This window comes from Hydra vulgaris, chromosome 03 (assembly GCF_038396675.1).
Source record: "Hydra vulgaris chromosome 03, alternate assembly HydraT2T_AEP".
In the NCBI taxonomy this organism is placed as follows: domain Eukaryota; kingdom Metazoa; phylum Cnidaria; class Hydrozoa; order Anthoathecata; family Hydridae; genus Hydra; species Hydra vulgaris.
The window spans coordinates 50,798,903-50,822,668 of NC_088922.1; the positions used below are offsets into that span (position 1 = coordinate 50,798,903).

Below are 23,766 nucleotides of genomic sequence, written 5' to 3' on the forward strand. Positions count from 1 at the left end.
CTAATTTAATTTAACTTTTAGGATGGGGCTACAAGGAAGGACATTGAGCTGACAGAGCTTACACTTGTGGTGCTTTCTGAGGAAAAGTACAAGTTTTGTACACCCAGAGCAATCCATCATGCCCGTTTTATGGCAAAAGGTAAAAAATTATAGTTTCATAGCAAAAAAAATGAATTTGTAGTTTCATAGCAAAAAAAATATATATATATATATAAATATATATATATATATATATATATATATATATATATATATATAAGGATTATATATATATATATATATATATATGCATATATATATATATATATATATATATATATATATATATATATATATATATATATATATATGTATATATATATATATATATATATATATATATATATATATATATATATATGCATATATATATATATATATATATATATATATATATGTATATATATATATATATATATATATATATATATATATATATGCATATATATATATATATATATATATATATATATATATATATGTATATATATATATATATATATATATATATATATATATATATATATATATATATATATGTATATATATATATATATATATATATATATATATATATATATACTACTGTGATCCAAAAGTAAGGTGAATTTTTAATTTAAACTTCCCGCCTTATTTAAATCGTCCAATCTTTTTTATCTTTAAGTTGGTAGGAATGTCATTAACATTTGCGCCAAATTACATGTCAAACTCATATTTATTTTTTTTTGTTTACGCTTGTTTCTGAAGTACCAAAAGTGCATTCGACGATTTTCACGATGTCTAATTTTGTTGAGCACAGAAGTGCTATTAAATTTTGTTTGCGGAATGATATTTCTGCTGCTGAAACGTATCGAATGTTGCAAAAGGCCTTCGGTGAAGAGACTATGTCTCAAAAAAATGTTTACAAGTGGTACAAAGACTTCAAAGAAGGCCGAGAACGTATTGATGACTTAGAACGCTCCGGACGACCATCGACTTCGATTGATGATCGCCACATCAACAAAATCAAAGAATTGGTGCTTGCAAATCGTCGGTTAACCATTCGAGACCTTGTTGACATGGTTGGAATATCATTTGGGTCGGTGCAAGCGATTTTTAAGGATCATTTGGGCCTCATCAGACTCAAATCACGTTTGGTGCCGAAATTTCTCAATTTCTTTGAAAAAGAGCGTCGCGTTAAAACGTGTGAAGCAATGCTTTCTGACTATCAAGACGTCTACAAACAAATTATTACTGGCGATGAGACTTGGGTCTACGCATACGACCCAGAAACAACCGACCAATCGAGTGAATACCGTGAAAAAGGCGAGCCGAGACCGAAGCAACCACGTCAAAGTCACTCAAAAATCAAGGTCATGTTGACTGTTTTCTTTGATTATTGTGGTGTCGTGCACTACGAATTCCTTCCAACTGGCCAAACTGTCATCAAGGAATATTATTTAAGCGTTATGCGACGTTTGCGTGAAACTATTCGCAAAAAGAGACCGGAATTATGGGCCAATAACTCTTGGATTTTGCACCACGATAATGCGCCTTCGCACACAGCACTGGTTCTTCGTGAGTTTTTCGCCAAAAACTCTACCCATGTTGCTCCACAACCACCGTATTCGCCCGACTTAGCACCGTGTGACTTCTGGCTGTTCCCAAAGCTCAAGAGACCACTCCGGGGAAATCGTTTTGAGTCCATTGAAGTGATCCAACATGAATCGGCACGCGCATTGAAGGCTATCCCTAGCGAGGACTTTTCGGCATGCTTCGAAGACTGGAAAAAACGTTGGCAAAAGTGCATTGGGGCCGGGGGGGATTATTTTGAGGGGGACGATACAGATTTGGAAGAATAAATAAAGATTTTTCATTTTATAAAAAAATTCATTTTACTTTTTGATCACAGTAGTATATATATATGTGTATATATATATATATATATATATATATATATATATATATATATATATATATATATATATATATATATATATGTATATATATATATATATAAATATATATATATACATATATATATATATACATATATATATATATATATATATATATATATATATATATATATATATATATATATATATATATATATATATATTTATGTATATATATATATATATATATATATATATATATATATATATATATATATATATATATATATATATAATCCAAAAACTAACCATGTGCGAGACTAGGTTTTTTCAAACCGAGACGAGACCAAGACGAGAAGTTGTGAGAAGACGTGAGACCGAGAACGAGATGAGACGAGAAATTTAACAATTTTTGAAAACAAATTTATTAAAACCCAAGTAAAAAAAAAAAATGTAAACATGGTTTTGACAAATAGACACAAATGACATTTATCAAATGTAAACAACTTTTTCAAATATTAATTCAAAATTTTTTTTGCCAAACTTTTCCAACAAGACAATGTTTTCTCTGATTAAGATGATTTGTTCTACTTTTTCTGGGTGTAAGTTGAAGAGAGTTCTGGCAATGTATTTGAATGCAATTTCCACTAATCAAGAATCGGAAAGTCTTTTTTGGCATCAGGGAGATATTCATACTGGCACATTTCGCTCAAAATAGGATTCAGTTCAGATGTTGGCTTTTGTGTTTCAAGTTTGACGTTTTGCGCTTCAGTTTTGAATTAGGGGACAAATCTACTGAAAGGACTCAGGCAAAAGGTTGGCACTCAACATTATCCTTAACCTGTGAGGCTAACCATTCTTTTGTTGTTTGAAATTTTTTGAAAAGCTTCAAGTGAAGTCCCTTTAAAGCAGGATTTAAGTAGTTTGCTGCAGCACTCAATAAGTTTCCAGTGTGACAATGAGGAAATCTTTTCTCAATGCAGCTTTTCAAGTATTTTGCATACAAGACACCGTAGCCATTTTTTCCATCCGTCTCAATAAATTGATCAACTTTGTCATGGATTAAATAAAGAGAATCGGTGACAGTGTTAATTGTTGGAATAGACTCAGCCGACCACGTTTCTGTAGCTTCTTTAAGTGGTGCCAAAATTTCTACTGCTCCCTCGATTAATTTCCACTGTGATGCACTGATTTTCTTTGAAGAAAAAATATCTTTATTTGCACATAAGCTGATAATTGCACTCTTTAGATGTAGGACAGAAGCCATGCAATCCAGTTCACTAATCCATCTTGTGTCAACAGATTGGCGTAACTGTCTAAAAATGATTCCTTGAGCGGCTGATTCTGATTCAAGCAACTCAGCTGCAACTGTTGACTGGTGAGTTAAAGAAGCCAAATCTTTGCATATTTGCAACGCACCATCCATTCCAGCAGTCATTCCAAATGAGTCTCGAACTGCACATTGCAAAATATGATTGTTGCACAAGTATTGGTCAAGGCGCTTTGACAAAATGACTGCAAGTTTCATGTTTCTTGCCTGGTCGTTCAAGCAGTACTTTGGCAAATCCACAGGCAAATTTAGTTCTTCTAAGAAAGAATCCAGCTTTCCTTCAATTAAGATACCTGTGTGTCTGCCTGGGAACTGTTGGACATGGGGTGTCCAGTGATGTAGTCTCCGATTTTCGTCAATATCATGAAAAGTCCAAGAGATGTAGCTGTCCTGAGCTCTAGAAGTCTAAAGGTCAGAAGTAAATGCAGCACTTTTTAGATTTGGATTAATCTCCGTTATTATGGTCTTCATTCCAACTTGAAATTTCTATTTCTCGTTTTACACGAGAAGTCCCATTTCTCACGAGAAACAAAAACGAGACGAGATCTCGCTCATGGTTACCAAAAACTATACAGCCTTGAATTTCGTAGCTTAGATAAATGTTCGTTAGCCCGAATAAAAGCTAACATAGAGGTCTTCAATTCTTTAGACTTCAGTGGACCGAAGGCGCCAAGCTTAGTTGAATTGGTCACAGAAATTTCGTGGCTTTTATTTCTTATGATAGGGCAGAGTAAAAGTGACTGTCAATGGATGAAAACCCCGCCAAAATATTGGACTTGTAACGATTTCTACCTAAAATTTAAAAATGCTGTTTTTAATCTTGCAGTTGTTAATGATTGCTCTGAAAGAACTGTTAAACTCATAGAGGACAACATTGATATAGCCAGAAAGGAAGAAAAAAGACAAGATTCACTTTTATTCTTGCACAATTGCAAAAGGAAGTATGTAGGAAAAAGCAAAATCTCCAAGAAAAACAAAAAAACAATATAAAAATATAACATAATATTTGTAAAAAATAACACTATTATTGGGAGATTTTTAAAATGAAATTGCTAGACGTTTTATGCAACATATCTGGTGTTTTTTTCCAAATGACTTAACATAGCAAAAAAGTTATTACGTTGCGTAAAAATCGGAAAAAATTGCATAAATTTGCAATTTTATAGATAGATTTGCATGAAATATTTCAGATAAATAAAAATACCATGCATTTTTATTTGTTTTTTTTTTAACTTAGAAGAAACTCTGGAAAGAAAAAAAATATGCTAAAAATAGACTTAAAAAGTCTAAATTCAGGCAATTGGGGCATTTGAGCAACCCCTGAAAATAGTAAAAATTCAAAAAAAAAAAATTTTAGTTATAAAGTAGGGGTCTGCGCAGCAGATAAGACTCCATGGTACTTTAAATTTTTTCATGACCCCAAAATTAAGCAGTCTAATCTTCTAAGTGTCCTCCACAAATTAAAGAAATGTCACTATTTGAAAAAGATTTAATATATCTTGTTAAAACTATCAAAATTCAAAATTTCAGCAACGCATTTCAAGAAAAAATAAATAATGACATTAAATCTTTACGCAAATCTAATAAAACTTTAACTCCAGCTGACAAAACTTCCAACATGTACAAAATATCTAAAGATGATTACAATTCAACTTCTAAAAAACGCAATTACTTCTATTTATAAAAAGGCTGACCCAAATCTAAAGAACGTAGTAAATAAAGAAAGTAGGCAAATTTTGACAAATCACAATATTTTTAATAGAATCGAGATAAACGGAACTGCCGATTGTATTATAACTTTAAAAGATCACAAAGCCAACTTCATAAACAACCCTACTGTGCGTCTTTTAAATCCTGCAAAGAATGAGGTAGGAAGATTGTCCAAATTTATTTTATCCAATATCAACTCGGAATTAAGAATCAGGCTCTGTTTAAACCAATGGCAAAATACGCAGAATGTGATAAATTGGTTCCGAAAAATTGATGATAAACACCTTTGTAAATTTTTAATATTTGACATAAATGATTTTTATCCGTCAATTGATGAAAATATGCTAAATAAAGCAATTGTCTTCGCCGAGCAACATATAATTATAGATGAGCAAGGCAAATCCATTATAAGTAATGCAAGAAAATCTTTCATTTTCAATGATGGCATATCATAGATTAAGAAAAAAGCAGGATTGTTTGATGTTACCATGGGAGCCTATGATGGCGCAGAAGTTTGCGAACTAGTTGGGATTTTTCTTTTAGATCAACTTTCGCAGTTTTACAACAAAAATGATTTTGGTTTATATCGAGATGACGGTTAGCTGTTTTTAAGAACAAAAATGGCCATCAAATGGAGCATATAAAAAAGCATGTCGTTCAAGTTTTCAAACATAACAATCTCAACATCTCTATCAATTGCAATCTTAAAATTGTTAACTACCTTGATTTAACTTTTAATCTTACCTTGATTTAACTTTTAATCTTAATCAGGCTTGCAGTATGGTTGAATTCTTTTCAACCATACTGCAAGCCTGAAAATAACCTAAGTTATGTGCATGCTGATTCTAACCATCCACCAAGCATAATAAATAATCTTCCAAAAATATCGAGCTTTGATAAGATTGTCCGCCAACTCATCAAGTGAAGTTACTTTTAATAAATCGATGCACCTTTATGATGACGCATTAAAGCAATCGGGATACATTTATAAATTGACATATAAACCAAGCATAAATAATGTTCCAAAAAATAACCGAAAACAAAACATAATCTGATACAATCCTCCATTTAGTAAAAATGTTACAACCAAAATTGGTCAACGCTTTTTATCCCTAATTGACAAGCATTTTCCTAAAAACCACCAACTACACAAAATATTTAACAGAAACACAATTAAAATAAGCTACTCCTGTATGCCAAACATCAAATCTATTACAATCAACTTACACAACAAAAATATTTTATATGGTGATCTAAAACTATCAGAAAAAACCTGCAATTGCATTAAAAAATCTCTTTGTCCACTAAACAACAATTGCTTGTCTAACAATATCGTTTACCAAGTCACCGTAAGCTCAAATAAACCTCAATACAACGATAAAGTATACATTGGGATAAGCGAAACCTCATTTAAGCTACGTTATGCGAACCATCAAAAATCTTTTAACATAAAAAAATACAAAAGCGACACTGAGTTGTTTAAGGAAGTATGGGAGTTAAAAGAAAACAATTTTACAACTTCAATCAAATGGAATATTATTAAACGCTGTAAATCATACAATCCTGCGTCAAAAATTTGTAAGCTTTGTTTAAATGAGAAATTCGAAATATTATTTTACAAAGGGAACAATCTGCTAAACAAAAGAGGCGAACTAGTTTCTAAATGCAGACACAAAAATAAATTTCTCCTTTTATTATTTGATAGCGGAGATTAGTTTTCCATTACGTCTTCTTGTAATATAACGCCAGAACTCATTCTACCGTAGTTTGTAATTTTTAAACGTTTTTTTATATTTTTGATTTTGTACTTCATGGCTGATGATTGCCGATAGGCATGAAACTTTAAGTTCCATTAAAAGTTGTTTTTTCTAAAATTTAATTATAAAACGCTCTGTTTTTTCTAAAATATATATTTTCTTAAATATTGAGCACTTTACAACAATCAAGAGTTTAGTATTTTTAATACTAAATCATACAACAGCAATATATATATATATATATATATATATATATATATATATATATATATATATATATATATATATATATATAAATCATAATTTATATATTAAACTTTTATTGGAATTTAAAATGTAAAGCATTAAAGTATTCCTTCTTTATTTTAATTCTGTAATAAATCAACTAAAAAAAGTCTTAGTCGAGCATTACTAATTGACTTGGTTAATATATATCTTTATATTTACTTTTATCGTTGGCACTGAATATTTCTAAAAATGCAATGCTGGAATGTATTTAGTTTAATAATCTTTAATGTCAATATAGAAATCGTGTCAAACACAGTGTTTACTCATATAAAATGATTTAGTGACAATTCCAAACATCCATCGAAAAAAATTATTACAAACATATTATTTACAAAAAATGTCATATTCAGAACACCTCTAAGTAATCAAGACAAAGCAATGGCAACTTTTTTATTTAATTATAATATAAAGTTCTTATAAAAGTTTCAAGGCCATTAAAATTGCAAATTTATACAGATAAAGATAAAAATGAATAAAATTATTTGAAATATTTTTATCTTATTTAATCATTTAATAAATTTTATTTCAATTTCATTTCACATATTTTGGACATTACACACAGCGTGTAAAAAATCAATCGTTAAATTAAATGAATGGGTCTTTTAATACATTTGTTTTAGAAACTCGCTGTTTCTTATTTGCTTTAAAATGTTTAACTCTACGTTGACAATCAGCATTCGACCAAATAATTCGTTTTTTAAACAACATTTTTCAACAATAAGTCAAATTGTATTTTTTTAATTAACAAAACGTTAACATGAAAAACCGAATAACAGTTGACTTGCTTTTGGTGTTATTAGTTTTCATAATATGTAGGGCAGAGAAAAAATACATTAAAAAGAGCTTAGCAGATTTTCATTTGACATCTGTAAACAACAAAAGAACAAATTGTGTCCCATTACCATTTGATAAATTGATGTCACAGTACAAATCCTGGTCAGGTTATAACTCTGAATATTTAGCTGCAACAGTTGAAGAGGCAGTTCTTTTTCCAAATTTGTTATGGAATAATAAAGATAAAGAAAAATATACGTTTATAATAAATAATGTTAGTGAAAAGTATAAAATTCTGCCCAACCATAACGATCCCCATTCTGTTTTAAAGTTTAAAAATCTTGTAGAAATGAGCTTAAATCTAAGTATTAGCACGAGTACAGGTGTGACCACAGGTAACTTTAGAAGAACTAACGGGCGAACAGTAGTAAATAGGTTTTGTACTGAAGTGAATTATGAAAATCCGACAACTAACCTAGTCAATTTGTGTCAGCAATGTTCTGCAACAACAACACAATCGGATGAATGGTAATTATTTTTTTTAAACAAAACAAAAAAAACAGCAAAAACGCTAACCCACCTTAAAACATCTTTAAACTTTAAACTTATTCATGCATTCTATGGGGTATTGTGGTTATGTCATTGAATTTTTAAATGTTTCATTCGAATAATGTTTTAGTTTGTTATGAAATTATAAACTTGAACAACTTTAATAAAAACTTTTAAAGAATAGATTTTTTTCAAAAATGTCCTGGTCATATATACTTACTCAGAGATATTTTTTATATTTGATAAGGAAAACTTTTAGACATGGAGAAAACTTTAAGCTTGGTATGTTTATGCTCAATTCATCATTCTCAATTTTAATAATTAAGAATGATCTGTAAAAAAAGCTGTGGTTGGATCCTGTGAAAAAAAAAATTATGCCCTTCATCCCCATATGTGAAGGCAGTAAGCTACTGGGAATAATAAAAAATAACAATTTTTGATAAGTTCAAAGTTTTGCAGGCAAAGCAATTATTTTAAAAAGTACGAATTTTTCAACGGTATTTCACGGCGTTAATTTATGACCAAAAATCTTCCAACGCGAATTGTTCGCGCGTCAGTTAAAATTAAGTGTCGTGTAGACTGGAATATTTTTACGTTTGTTTCAGCCTGCATTAAAATATGCAGTTACGTAACCAAGACTTATTTGATCAAAAATTGAATGTTTTAATGTGTTAATATGCTAAAGTATAAGTTATATTTTTTGATATTTTTTGAAGTTCAAAGTTTTATTTTTTTTATTTTTAGATCTTCATATTTTTTTTCTATTAATTAATATTTTTACTTTTATACTTTTGTTTTTTATATTTTATTTTGTATTCACTCATTTCAAAGTTATACTTTCATTAAATTTTAAGATTGTCAAAAAGTCTGGATGTTATTCTGCGTATTTTTTTCTTTTTTTGTATACTTGCATTGTAACTTCATTAATTATTTTTATGAAGTATAACTTTTTTACTTAGTTACATATTATTAACTTATTATAAAGTTATTATTAAGCATTTTTATTACTGATTACAACATTTTTATTATTGAAAGTCTTCCAGGAATGTAAAGATTGGTACTAGTGTGAATAAAAAGTATAAACAGCTACAAAAAAGTGTTTTAGGAATTACAATTAGTATATTCCAACAGACTGTTTGCATATACTGTTACATTATAATAGTTATGAACTGAAGTGTTTACAGAACTTTCTATTTTTACAGATTTTAATGTTTTCTGTTAATAATTTTTCATACATATGTTGATGTATATCTTAAAATACTGTGTTTCTCTCATTTATATTCATTAATATCCATTTATATGTTACATGTTCAAAAACAAAAGCATTTTGTAGTTTGTTTTTTTTAATTTGATAAACATCTGGTACAAGGTATCAGATATATCTTGTATCAGGTTATAATAACATGATGCAAGGTATCAAAACCTTGATTTTTCTTGTTTTTGATCTATGTAAATCCATGATCCAATTTTGAATTTCAAAGTAGGTACCACAGATCCAAAGTGCTGCAATGACTGTAACATCTTGCAAAAGAGGTACTGCAAAGATTGTGGGTTGCAAAGCTGCTCAGTTGCATGGTTTTTAAAAAAAAAAAAAATTGTGCTGACAAATATAAAAAAAAATGCACAGAAAAAGGAAAAGCAGCAAATCCTTTGCTGATGATGATTATAGTTTCATTTCATTTCTGAAAGCCCTTTTGCATTTTAATTATCTCGATTTCAGAAATTATTTTTATTTATAAACATTAACATATTTTTTTTAGACTTGGATTTTATTAATATCTTTTCGAGATATTTTCATATAAACTTCATACAATAGATACCATATTCAAAATATAAAAATAATTTTTATCAGTTTTGATAAATACTACCTGTTATAAAAATATCAATAAGATGACACCTTTCGTAATGTAATGCTTTTTATTTACTTTGAATAAATTAAGGTACCGATGTATATAGTTTTTCTATTGGTTTGAGGTTAAGCTATTATATTGGTTTGAGGTTAAGCTATTATATTGGTTTGAGGTTAAGCTATTATATTGGTTTGAGTTGAAGTTATTTTATAAGATAACTATATGTTAAATTTAAGGTTTGCTATTTAATCCAAAAGAAAATATCTAAAGCTATGCAAATTACAGTGTGTGTAGATTTATGAACTAGAATTTACAAATTGAATAAAAATAGAATATGTTGATATATGTTGATAAATAGATAAATTGATAGGACAATAGTAATTTTTTATTTTTGTTTTTTAGGTATTTGTATTAGTTTGAAAAATTAAACTTTAAAATAATTTATCTTTATCTCTTTATTTAAAACAAAATAAAAGTAAACGAGTTCTAAAAATTTTATTTTAATTTTTTATCATTGTTAACTGTTTTAGTTTTCTTATTTTTCTTTTTCTTCTTAATAGTTTTATAGAAACTTTATTGTTTTTGTCATTATTATTTATTATTTTTATTACTGCTATTTTTATTATTACTATTATTATTATAACTATTATAAATACTATTATTTTTGCTGCTACATTTTCTCTATTAATGAATAAAGTTATTATTATTATTTTTTTAAATTAATATTATTAATATAACTATTTGGTATCACTCCTTTGATCAGGTTTTTGCATAAGTGGCTCCTTCCTTATCAGTCAATTGTTTAGGTTTATCCTTAATAATCATATTTTGATTTTATTATTTATATTAATATATATATTCTTGTTATTATTATTATTATTTTTATTATTGGACAAAAATTAACGCCGTGTTTGATCAAAAATTCATAGAAAAGCAAAATCTTATTAGCATTTTGTAGTTTTTTACAAAATTATAAAAAGTAGGCTTGGCATCTAACAGGCATAAAAAAAACGTTTTGTTGGCTAAGAAAGAGGAAAAAAAAAATTTTTTTTTGTTAGCCTGTGTAATCAATATTTTTGGAAAAGTTTATTACCACCCCAAGCTTATTACGATCCCCCCCCCCCCTTCTTCCGTTCAATAATTTTTACTTGCTATCAGCAAAAACATTCTCAAAACTGAAAAAAAAATCAGTGAAAATCGGTTTTAAAAATTAGAAAATATTTCTTTCAGTCACTGATAAAAACAAAAACTTTCAGTGTAAACAAAAACTATTAGCATATTAAATTGAAATTATGATAAAATAGCCGTTAGAAAATGCGCATTTGACCGCAAGCTACGCTAGAACTTAATAGTTTTATGCGTGTTTTGTAAAAAATATTAGTTTGGATTTATAAACTCAAATTTTTTATAAAAAATACTTACATTGTAACTTATTAAAATTCCTTTCCCCCCCCCCCCCCACCTTTTATAAAACACCCTCACCCCACCCTCCGTTTATTTTATATATATATATATATATATATATATATATATATATATATATATATATATATATATATATATATATATATTATAATAAATACTTTGTATAACATATTGTAATACAAATAGAACCTTAATAACCTTATTTTCATGAATTAACTGACAAATAGGTAGAACATGCGAGGAGTTCCGTTTCATTGTCTGAGAGCTTTGGTTTGGGCAGGCAATCTATCAATTTCAAAGCATTATTTTTTTTAAAGTTTTATTTTTTTCGGGGAGATACTTTCCAGGGGAATTTTTTTCTAGAACCTTTTAGAGTATGTATGATTAAATGTATGTATGCATGTATGCAGAGCCGGCGCTACCATTAAAACGAAATATCCCAAGAGGTTCGTAAAAATAATTAATAATTGATATCTTATTAATTTACTATATTATATAAACTTTAGACAGGATAGTATAATAAGATTCTTATTGTATTTAACATAAACCTTTTGTTTCAAACGTTTTACATGGTTATCTAATTTTAATGCTGATTTAGAGATTGCTCTAGCGCATCGATGCGCGTCATAAAACACGTGCAATTTTGATTTTTAATTTTTTTCTTCCTCAGACTTAAATTAAGGTACATTTATTTTTTTCGTTATTTTATTACTCGCATCATACTTTTTTTTTGAATAAATATGTAGATTTAAATATGTAATCATAAAAAAAGTTTTTTAAACTAATAAACTTGTTTTGAAAATTTTTTATTGTTTACTGGACTGTCACAAGAGTGAAACAAAATGAAAAGCTAATATGCTTTGAAGCTAATAAGGTATCAGCTTTGTGCAATACGTGTTGCTTAAATGGAGAATTTTTGATGACTCTAGAGTTAATAATTGATCTAGGAATGCTTCCCAAACGGATTCAAAAGCTCTTGCTGATACAATTTGTGAATTCAAGTTCATGGTAACCCTTGCCATAAAGTACAATATTCTTAATAGAATGAATATTACAAGTAAAATATGAGAATAAAGTGATTCTGGGTAATTACTGACTGCAAACATTTAGAAACGTTTTTGACGCATAACGCTAAAAAAATTTATTAATGCTTTTGATCTTTACAATGAGCCTCAAGTAGTAGCTTAAAGGCTTCTAAATCTTTTGTCCCCATCAGATGTGCTTCTTTACACAATCTTACTTTTGTTTGTTGTGTCATTCAGATAATATAACAAAAATTGGAAGATTGTGCACCAAATGTTGTTGTTTCCTTGAGAACACTATAAATATTTTCCAGTGTCTTCGATTAACGGTTTAAAGTTTTTCAAAAGTAAAACTTATTAAAACTTGTTCAAATATGTAAATGGCAACAACATAAATAGAAAGCGAAAACGCTTTGACGAATTAAAGATGTTAGTAAAAACTTGTGCGAGGAAAAAGCCACAAACTTGGTTTTGTAGTCTACTTGTAACGTTTATGCAATTGATAACACAGGCCAACGAAATTTTACTTTTTTACATACAATATGCTTTTCTTGTAGTATTTCTCATTCTGATTTTAAATATGCAATTCTTTTTTTATATCACGTCAAGTTTTAAAGATATTAGGGTTCAAGTCCCAAATATTTGGGGTGGAATCCCTAACATCACCAAAAAAAAACTTTTTCTAAAGTATGTCACCCTGGGTCTCAAAAGCAGCATTTTTTTTTTTACATTTTTTCAATTTCAAAATAGTTTAAAAAAAAATAATCGTCTGTAATAAAAATAAAAAATTTTTATTTTCATGATGAAAAAATTTTGTTTTAATTGTTTTGATACTATTTAGCGTTTTTTCATTATATTATATTTATATAATAAATTAATATTTGATACTCTTTAGCGTGTTTTCACTATTTAATATTTTTTGCTCATAAGTTTTAGATAAAAATGTTTATGTTTTTCAAAACCTCTGTAAAAAACGCTTGTTTTGAAACCCAGATTGACATACTTAAAAAAAAATTTTTTCAGAGAGTATTAGGAATTTTTTCTCAAATACTAGGATTTAAGCCCTAATAACTTTAAAACTAGACGTGATAAAGGATCGCATATTTAAAATCGGAATGAGGAATACTATATAAAAATCATATTGTATGCAAAAAAAGTAAAAGCTTCGTTAGCCTGATTAATAAATTAATATGTCACTTTAAATTTATTGTGTCAAACTTAATAAGTTTGCCTTGGGAACGTACGTAAATTACGCTATGCAAAACTTATTAAAAAAAAAAGAATTTGCTCGTTTGAGCGGCGTCTTTCATTAAACATAAAAACCTAATTTAATTTTTTGTTAAATAAAGATTCTGCAGGAAAAAACTTGTGATCTTTTCTGTTTTATTTAATAGCTAAGTTAAGCGTTGCGTAATTATCTTTTGTGCTATATAACCACGCGCCATCCCTGTAAATATGTATTCATGTTGGAAAGTAAATTTATACTTTACTTATATAAATTTAATTTTGAAATTTAAAAATTTCTTTATCAAACAATCAACCAAAACATACCATGAAACTGTTTTATCTTAATAAATTGGGCTTACTTTTAGGTTTCCTCAGTACGTTAATGAAGTTATTTGTGGTGGAGGCAATGGAAACAATAATGGAAATTCGTGCTTTCAAAATGAAGGCGTTTGCCAGCAAAATACTGTAATGATGCAATTTTTAGTAAAGACAAACGACTGTGAGCCTCTAACTGAAAAAGGAAATACGGTTTATGTTCAAAAATGGAGAAAAAAAAGGCAACTAGTTAGAACATCTTGTGAATGTCTACTAAAAAGTAATTCTGGTTATAGAAAATTGTTGTAGTAAAAGAAAAGCTTAAAATCTGTACAATATTTAATCAAATAAAAAAAAGAAAAAAAAAGGTAAAATCGTTTTGGATCTATTTTTTTTTATTATTAGTGTTAAATAAAAAATATCACAATTTTAGTTAACAAAAGTTAAAAAACAAAAAGAGAGTTATAACCACATGTAGCCTCTTCATCTGTAGTGGCCTTCTAGGCCTTGGGATGGTGAATTATGAAGAAAAAAAAAAAAAAAAAGAAAGTTGATCTGTGCTTGGTTGGAAAATGCGGTAACTAAGAAACTGAACACGAAAACCTTCTAAATCTTTGCACTTTCACTAACCTTAAACTTTGTAATTAATAACCCAAAATATATCTTTGCATTAACCCTAAATATAACAACAATAAAATTTTCATTTTAAACAACCTGCACTAAACTAATATTTTTAACACTTTGCACTAAATTAATATTCAATACTTTTTATAATAGTTCAATGATATTAACTGACCTTGCTCCAAAAATAACCTTCTGAATTGTAAAAAAAATATTTGAAGTTTTTCTCGCGCATTTCGTAGTATATTTACATACTTTATATTTATATAGATAAATTTATATATATATACATATATATATATGTATATATATATATATATATATATATATATATATATATATATATATATATATATATATATATATATACATATATATATATATACATATATATATATATATATATATATATATATATATATATATATATATATATATATATATATATATATATATGTATATGTATATATATATATGTATCTTTATAAATATATATGTATATATATATATATATATATATATATATATATATATATATATATATATATATATATATATATATATATATATGTATATATATATATATATATATATATATATGTATCTATATAAATATATATGTATATATATATATATATATATATATACATATATTTATGCAAGTACTTGAAAATTCTATTTTTACTCTACGCTAACAACAACCACTGGATACTGGATACCTGTTACTGGATAGGGTCATTTCGGATAAAGCGAGCCAATAAAACTAAAACCAGTGTGTATTAATAACTATGTGAGATATCTTAATACTTCTTGTACTAGAAAGCTCTATAACAGATACCTAAACTATGATATAATGTAAAGTGAGCCACACTAATATAAAGTGAGCCAAGTAAACTACAGCGGAGAAAATAGAATTAGCCTCACCTTTATTTTTTGTTCTAATTTAACAAAAATTGCAGGTAAACAATTATGAAATCTACTTTATTTCTTGTTACTTCTACTACAACTAAAAAGTTTATAAATTGGTATGCTTAATTAATTCCAAATGGAAAAAAAAATTAAAAATATTCAATTTGTGGAGAAAATAGAATTAGCCTCATTAGCGTTATATACAAAAAATAAAGAAAATATTTTGTTTTTTCGCTCATTTAGTATTTAGTATAGCTTCCTGAATTTTTAATGACTTCAAATATGCGGTTTGACATACTAGTCACAAGATTTTGGATAGTTTCTATAGATATTTCATTCCAAGCTTCTCTGATACGAGTTTTTAGCTCCAAAGTGCATTCAAATTGCTTACCATTTTCATAAACCTTTCTAGAAAGTATTCCCCATAGATTTTCAATTGGGTTAAGGTCTGGACTACGTGCGGGCCATTCCATTACGTGAATATTTTTTTCTCTAAACCAAGCTTTTGTAAGCTTTGAATTATGGATAGTAGCATTATCTTGTTGGAAAGTGAAAGTTTCACCCATCAATTCCTCACCATGTTCAAGTAAACTTATTTCTAATAAGTCAATGTAGTCCTGTGAATTCATTTTTGTTGAAATCCATGCCAGTGGAAGTTTTCCAGCAAAGGAAAAAGCCCCCCAAACCATAACATTTCCACCCCCAAAGTTACGACTCATCCGAGTTTCTTTCTCTTTTCGAAGATCGTGCCAGTAATATTGATAGCCATCAGGACCATCTAGATTGAACTTTTTTTCATCACTGAAGAGAACTTGATGCCACTCTTCTTGCCAAGACATGTGTTCTTTCGCAAATTGTAATCTAACTTTTTTATGACGAGCAGTAAGTTTTGGTTTTGGTTAACGCTTTTTCCAAACTGTGTTTGGATCTTCATGTAAGATTTGTCTCACACGTTGAACATATACAGGTAATTGTAAATCAGCACGAATTTGAGATGCAGTCATGTGCTGAGCAGCAGCACGACGTACAATAACTCGTTTAGTACGATTATCAATTTTACGTTTGCCACCACTTCTCTTATAGGCTCCATAATTAACGCCAATCTTGAAGTAATTGTTAACCACTTTTGGAGATCTTTTAATTTTCTTTGCAATTTCCCGATTAGATAAGCCTGTATCTTTGTATGCTTTGATTACTGCTAATTCTTCATTCGTTAAACGCTTACCACGTCCCATTTCAAATAAAGGTATCAAAAACCAAATGTTAAAAACTTTATGAGCACTGATTTCACAGTCTTTGCTTAACTTACAAATAATAATAAAAAACTAACTCACAAATGCGTATCACCAGATCAAAATATACAAGTAAACTGAAAATAATTATTGATGAGGCTAATTCTATTTGTTACCGCAAATATCAAGTATTATACATTTTATGGTTTTATCAAATGTTCCGCAATTTAATTATGCTATATTATAATCTAAAAAGTTGTTGTTTGTAACAGTAATTATATGTGTGTGGATACAAAAGTTGTACCGCACAAACTTGTTTACAGATTTACAAAATATTGGATCAGCACATGGTGAGGCTAATTCTATTTTCTCCGCTGTATATATGATACATAGGAAAGGCTCGCTTTATATTAACAAATTTATAAAGTGAGCCACCATTATTGGTAAAGCGAGCAAATAGCTTATATGATTATTCTAAAGTGAGCCATTTAGCTTTTATTTCAGACAAAAATTTACAAAATTGGAAGTATTATTACAAATAATATTTGCTATATTAATATTAACTTTATTACCTACGATATAGTAAACTGGTATTAAAAGTTTGCAAACATTAACCTCAAATGCATACAATGCAAAAAATTTAAAGAACAAAAGCAATATAAAAATGTCTGCGACTAGTCTAATAAAAATAATACTGCTAAAGCTGCAGATAAATAATGCAGTACAAAATGCAAAATATCAAGTCTTAACTAGAGTTAATTTACTTAGTTGTTGTTTGAACACAATCAGCACATAGTTGTCCACGCACGGTTATTTCGATACAGCTCTCATGTAACCAATCACGGCACGCGTCACACTCAATCCATTCATCATCAATGAGAGGATCAGTTGCTTCACCATTTGCAAACCCACAATATTTGCAAATGTCCTCTTCTTTTTGTTTCTTTTCTTTTTTGGATTCTTTCTTTTTCTTTATAACCTTCTGTTTAACAGTTTTCTTCTGTTTCTTTTCTTTGCTGGTCTCTTTCTCTTTAGCTTCTTTTTTTGTTATTGGTTTGGTTCTTTCTTGAATAAATGCTACATTTTCTTCTGATGTCAATTCATAAGATGGTGGTTTCTTACGTGGCCGACTGCTTTGTGGTCGATCTCTGTGTGGCACTGGCATCAAGTTTTCGAAAGATACATCGAGGTCTGCTTGTTCAATTGACACAATTGCATTTTCATCAGTGGTAGGTAAACAAGTACTACCAGCAATATCAGTATTGACATGTTGCTCATTCTGCTTATCTAGGCGAGTATTAGAATTAGATACATTAATATTATCTTTATTAGCTGTATCAACAAGTTTAGCACTAGAACTATTTGAAATATCTGGCAATTGCATTTCATTCAGATTAATTATGTCAACGGATTCGGTCACAGAAATCAACTGCAAATTCATAGCTGCATTAGGTACGGGTGGCTGTTCAATACTCGATCGCAGTGGCAAACAAGAATTTTCAATATTTGACAACATATTGGGCTGAGAATTCGAGGCTGTTGAATCTAATTTTTATTCTGTAATGGTGCTTGGTGCAAAAGCCTCTTCAGGAATAGCTTTGGCATTAAATGGAAACAAGACAGTAGCACGAAAGCCAGCCTGAGCCATATTTCCTTTTTGCCATAAATTTAGTTTTGTGCCTGCATGACTTTGAGGCCTCGGCAGTTTTTTTGGACTTCAATGTTGTCCTCGAATTGCCGGTACCTGCTCGGACAATTTTTATTTTCCTTGAGATTTTTAGCTTCTTCGGGCCGTGATCGGTTGATAACGTACCATTCTGTAAAAATATAAAAAATTCCAATAAATTAACAATTCATGTGGGTCAAAAAGCAAAAAAATCTATAATATTTTTTACATTTATTTATTATTGCAATTTTTGGACCACTTTACTCTATCGCCTTTCTCTTTTTTTATATCACTCTTCTTCATCTCAAGACTGCACTCTTTTGGTGTTATTTCTAATCATATTGACTAAGCCCTCTCTTTTTATCCATCAGCTAATATTTGTAAAGTGAGCCAATGGCTCGGTTTACCTGAATGCCCTTGGCTCGGTTTATCTAACAGTTATGCAAAACCGAGCCAGGTTGAAAATTCGATTAAAAAACTTTATCATCGCTCAAATACATATCAACACTGTATTTTTTGAAATAGTTTCTCATATTACTAATATTACAATCATATTTACTATAAATAGTGTCAAATATGAAATACTCACTTTTCTTAATTAAAGCTAAACAAAATATAAGGTCTTAAAGCGGAAAAACGTTTTGTTACTACTCGAATGATTATAATTATACCACCGCGTAAATAATTGCTTAGCAACTGTTTTTAAAATATTCATTAGACTTTAAAATGAATAACTAATATTAATTAATTGTTATAAATCGAAAGCATAATTTGATTTTGTAAAATTGCAATATTTAGGCGACCGGCTCGCTTTATCCGATGGCTCGCTTTATCCGAAATGAACCTATTACATTAATGGTCAAAATTCTCAATTCTGGAGTTTAGTGCAAATTACAGATTCAATGCCAGCAGAAAATTGCATTAAACAATTAGGGAAAAAACCTAAAGATCATTGATTTACACAACGACATTGTGGCCAAAAAGACCGGCGTAGCTAGTGGTATGATAAAAGTCGGAAGATTGCTGGTTGCTTATTAACAAATTGGAAAACAACTGTCTTTGATATTGGATTGCAAGCCAAGGTAGAGCAGTCTTTTTTTATTGCTTAAACAATTTTACATACAAAAATCATTAATTGATATTACGCAATGCAAGTTAATTCTATTACTCTGTCACATTAAGTAGCAAAAATTTAATCAGAGATTGTTCCAACACCAGTTCCTATAAAAACAATTATTGAAGCACATAGTCGGATTCTGAACAATCTGAAAAAACACAAACAAGAAAGTTCTTACAGCTTTAATGGTTCATATTTATAAACGCCAAATTGATACGAGTTATCTGCAATATCTGGTTAACGGTTGAAGCTCCTTTCAAGTTAAAGAAGAAATAATTATAGTATTTTCTTTATTTAAATGTCTAAGACTTTGATTGAATTGCTCAAAAGATTCAATCCTTCCATTCCTTTTCTAATACGAGCATCGGTTGAGTCTGATGCAGTGGATTTAACGAAGGAACCTAAAATGGTACTTGAGTCCGTAAGTAATCCTTTAAGTATTGAAGAGGAACTATTTTAGAATGTTGGTACACGTAGTGACTATTTAAAAATAGCTTATTCATTTTTAATGACCGAGAAACCGAATTAAATATTATACCGGTATATTATTTAATGTTATATGATATCTGTTTAGAATCCCAAAATCCCAAGATTTTTAACTTTCAATTCTGAAATCTCGGGATAGGAAAAGACCTCCGAAATTGCAATCTCTACTTGTTTCTTTATTGAAAAACTTTTATCGTTTTTTATCTAATCGATGAAATAATGGAAAAGCTATTGTAAGTTATATATTAATAAGGCAATCATAATATAAAATTAATAGGTCAATAGCTATATCCATTCCATTGTCAAACTTAATTTAATTCAAATAAATTTTTTGCTCTCCTATCTTTAATAGTGGGATGCTACCGGTGGAAAGGTAGTACCGGTGGAAAGGTAGTACCGGTGGAAAGGTAGTACCGGTGGAAAGGTAGTACCGGTGCAAAGGAGTCAATGTAATTGATACATATTCTTTTTTTATTAGTCTAAACCTCAATTTAAAAGTTGGCGTAAAAATTCTAAAATTTTGCGTTAAAGGGACAATCTAGGGCATCATGAATTGTGAAATCAATGCATGGATACTTTACTTAAGTTTTTTTATTACTGTGGTTTTCTGTCTTAAAGAATGTAGTTAAATATTAATAGAACAATATTTAAAGAATGTAGTTAAATATTAATAGAATTCGTTGAACCTCTTTTACAGCTTATTTTCTACTGACGTTAATAACAAGTTTTGACTTTATTGTTGCACTGTGTATAACATACTTATACATAGTTTTATTGTTATTAATAAAAAATTGATTAATATAGAAGAATAGATTGAAAATTCATACATTTTTATTTACAAGTTTTTGATATTACTCTATAATTGCACGATTGTGCAAGCAAGTAATAATGATATTTTTTATAGCTTTAACCTTGTTTTTGTATTAAAAGATGTTATCTCCACTTAGAAAAATTGCTGATCAGCATCTACAAATATGCTTTGAGCCCGCCTAAAAACTATAATTCAAATATAATAAAAGTATGATTTCGAGACATTTTTAAAAATATGTAGATAATTTAAAAAAAAGCGTTATTGAATGCTGCCGAATTTGATTTGTCAAAATTAGGATTTTGTTGGAAAGTGAACAAAGATTAGAGTTTACATACCTATAGCAAAAACTTGTTATAAACAATATTTTTTTAATAAAGTAACTGCCTTGTAATTCATGCTATAACAAAAGGGTTGTAAAAGCAATTATTATTTGTATTGTACTAAATCAGAGAACAATTGCTACATTTTGCAATATTCAACCACTTTAAAAACTTTGTTTTGCGGCGCTTCACTATAAAGATAAGAAATATTGTTATACACTTGCTATATTTGTATATTTTTACGAAGATATTTTAATGTAGATATTTCGAACTACCTTTTCAACTAATTATTTTGTATTGATAGTTACCTAGTAACGGTTTGAAAACTACTTCGTTTTAAATAAATAACATTTGCGTCCCACGTTAATGCAATTTGAATTTGCATTTTTTTAAAAAAAGTTTTGGATATCAAGGAACCTATTGGAAGTTGCAAAAGGTTTCTCCAGTGTTGCAAAAGTTTTGTTTCAAAGTTGCAAAGGTTTCTTCAGTGAACAATTTGATTTTCATATTGTAATGTGTATAATAACACCAATTCTTCTTTGCTTGTGAAATAAGGTTTTTCAAAATGACCCAAGAAATAGTTCTAAAATATGAATATTCATGTCAGGTCAAGTTATGCTGCTATTGGTTAGATAACCCAGGGAAGAATATAACGGCTAGTATTTAAATTTCCTAAACTCTGTGGTAGCTCTTAGAGAGGCTGATTCATTTAACAGCTGTAAAATATTATAGTACTAACATTGCCATGTTGCGCATGCGCGTCCCTGTTCATACTTTTGGTGTGCATTGTTAAGGCTACATTTGGAGCCCTTTGTTATGGCTTAGGTTTCATTAATAGTTATGAGGCAATTGCTTGGACCATAAAAAGTGTACTGAGTACTATCTGTGCTTTGAGTAAAGTTCTTCAAAAAATTCAAAAATGACTAAAGTACCAAAAACTGCTCATATCACAAAAAAAACATCGTCATCACCAAGTTCTCTAAACCTATCAGACACTAACATTTGTGGTCTTCGAAGTAACTTTTCTTCTTTTGAGTCTTATCTCTTGCAAAGTTCACCAGACCTACTTGCTCTTTGTGAGACTAATTTGAGTTCAGCTGTCTCATCTTACGATCTTAATGTTGATGGTTATCTTCCATTAAATCGTAAAAACTCCAATAGTCACATGCTTGGCCTGGGCATTTACATTCGTAAGAATTCATCCATTTGTCGTGAAACTAGGATTGAATCCACAGACTATTCTTTCATGTGCTTTCATTTAGCACCACTTTACTCTATCGCCTTTCTCTTTTTTTATATCACTCTTCTTCATCTCAAGACTGCACTCTTTTGGTGTTATTTCTAATCATATTGACTAAGCCCTCTCTTTTTATCCATCAGCTAATATTGTTGCTGTCGGTAACTTTAATGCTCATCACACTGAATGGCTTGGCTCTAGTGTCAGTGATTCTGCAGGTATTAAGACCCACAACTCTTGCCTTTCTCAATCTCTAACACAAATAGTCAACTTTCCAACTCGTTTTTCAGACAACTCGAATCATTTACCTTCTCTACTTAATTTATGTCTTGTTTCTGATAGTAATCAAAATAAATATAATAATAATAAAACATACGTCTATTTACTATTGCTGGAAACCATAGTAAAAAGGTTTTGTCTGACGCCAAAGCCCGGTATTCTCAGGTCACGAAATCTCTCTTCTGGAGAATCTTTAACAGTATCTATAATGACAAATTTGTTATTTCACCACTCTTGTATGGTTTTGATTTTGTAACCTCACCTAAAGTCAAGGCTGAACTGTTTCCTAAAAACTTCTCATCTATATCAGTTCTTGATTCCACTAGATGCGTTCTACCTAATATGGTCTTGCAGAACTGTTCTCCAGAGCTATTGCCTTTACTTTCAAAACAATTTAATAAGTGCTTATCAAAGTCTTGTTTTCCATACTGCTGGAAAGCGGCATCTGTTATCCATATTTTAAAAAATTCTGGAGAGCGATCTGACTCGTCTAACTACCGTCCCATTAGTCTTCTTACCATTAAAAGCAAGGTTTTTTAGTCTTTAATTACTAAACACTTAATCTCTCATCTTGAATCTAATAACTTACTTTTTGATCATCAATATGGATTTTGATCTTTTTGTTCTACTGATGATTTTTAAACAGTTCTAAAGCATTTGATTAAGGTTGGCATGCTGGTCTTCCCCATAAGCTTACTTCTTACTGTGTATCAGGTAACATTTAAGATAATTGAATCCTTCCTTACCAATTGTAGCATAAAAGTTGTCCTCAATGGACTGCACTCTTTTTCATATCCTGCTACTAAAGGGGTTCCTCAAGGTTCTATCCTTGGCCCTATACTCTTTTTAATTTGCATTAACGATTTTCCAGAAATTCTCACATCTAAGGTGGCATTGTTCACTGATGATTTATTCTTGTCTTGAT

At 29.1% G+C, this 23,766-nt stretch overlaps 1 protein-coding gene across 2 annotated transcripts; it reads left to right on the plus strand.

The window, feature by feature from the left end:
* The first annotated feature begins 7,657 nt into the window (after positions 1 to 7,657).
* On the plus strand, positions 7,658 to 22,909 carry LOC136078252 (uncharacterized). Of its 2 annotated transcripts, XR_010637640.1 has the most exons (3): positions 7,658 to 8,303; positions 14,214 to 14,531; positions 19,390 to 22,909. XR_010637640.1 is itself a non-coding variant. In XM_065793567.1 (2 exons), exons 1-2 carry the CDS (start codon positions 7,759 to 7,761, stop codon positions 14,470 to 14,472), a joined length of 804 nt encoding a protein of 267 aa, XP_065649639.1. In that variant the 5' UTR covers positions 7,658 to 7,758; the 3' UTR covers positions 14,473 to 14,537. The 2 variants fall into 2 exon arrangements, 1 of the variants encoding a protein (XP_065649639.1); XM_065793567.1 differs by lacking the exon at positions 19,390 to 22,909 and having other exon boundaries at positions 14,214 to 14,537.
* Positions 22,910 to 23,766: the final 857 nt, after the last annotated feature.

What these genes read in the sequence shown, in the direction of transcription:
- LOC136078252 (XM_065793567.1), top strand. Translation starts at nt 7,759, where the DNA reads ATGAAAAACCGAATAACAGTTGACTTGCTTTTGGTGTTATTAGTTTTC. An exon ending in ACAACACAATCGGATGAATG is followed by an intron (nt 8,304 to 14,213) that starts GTAATTATTTTT and finishes GCTTACTTTTAG; the next exon opens with GTTTCCTCAGTACGTTAATG.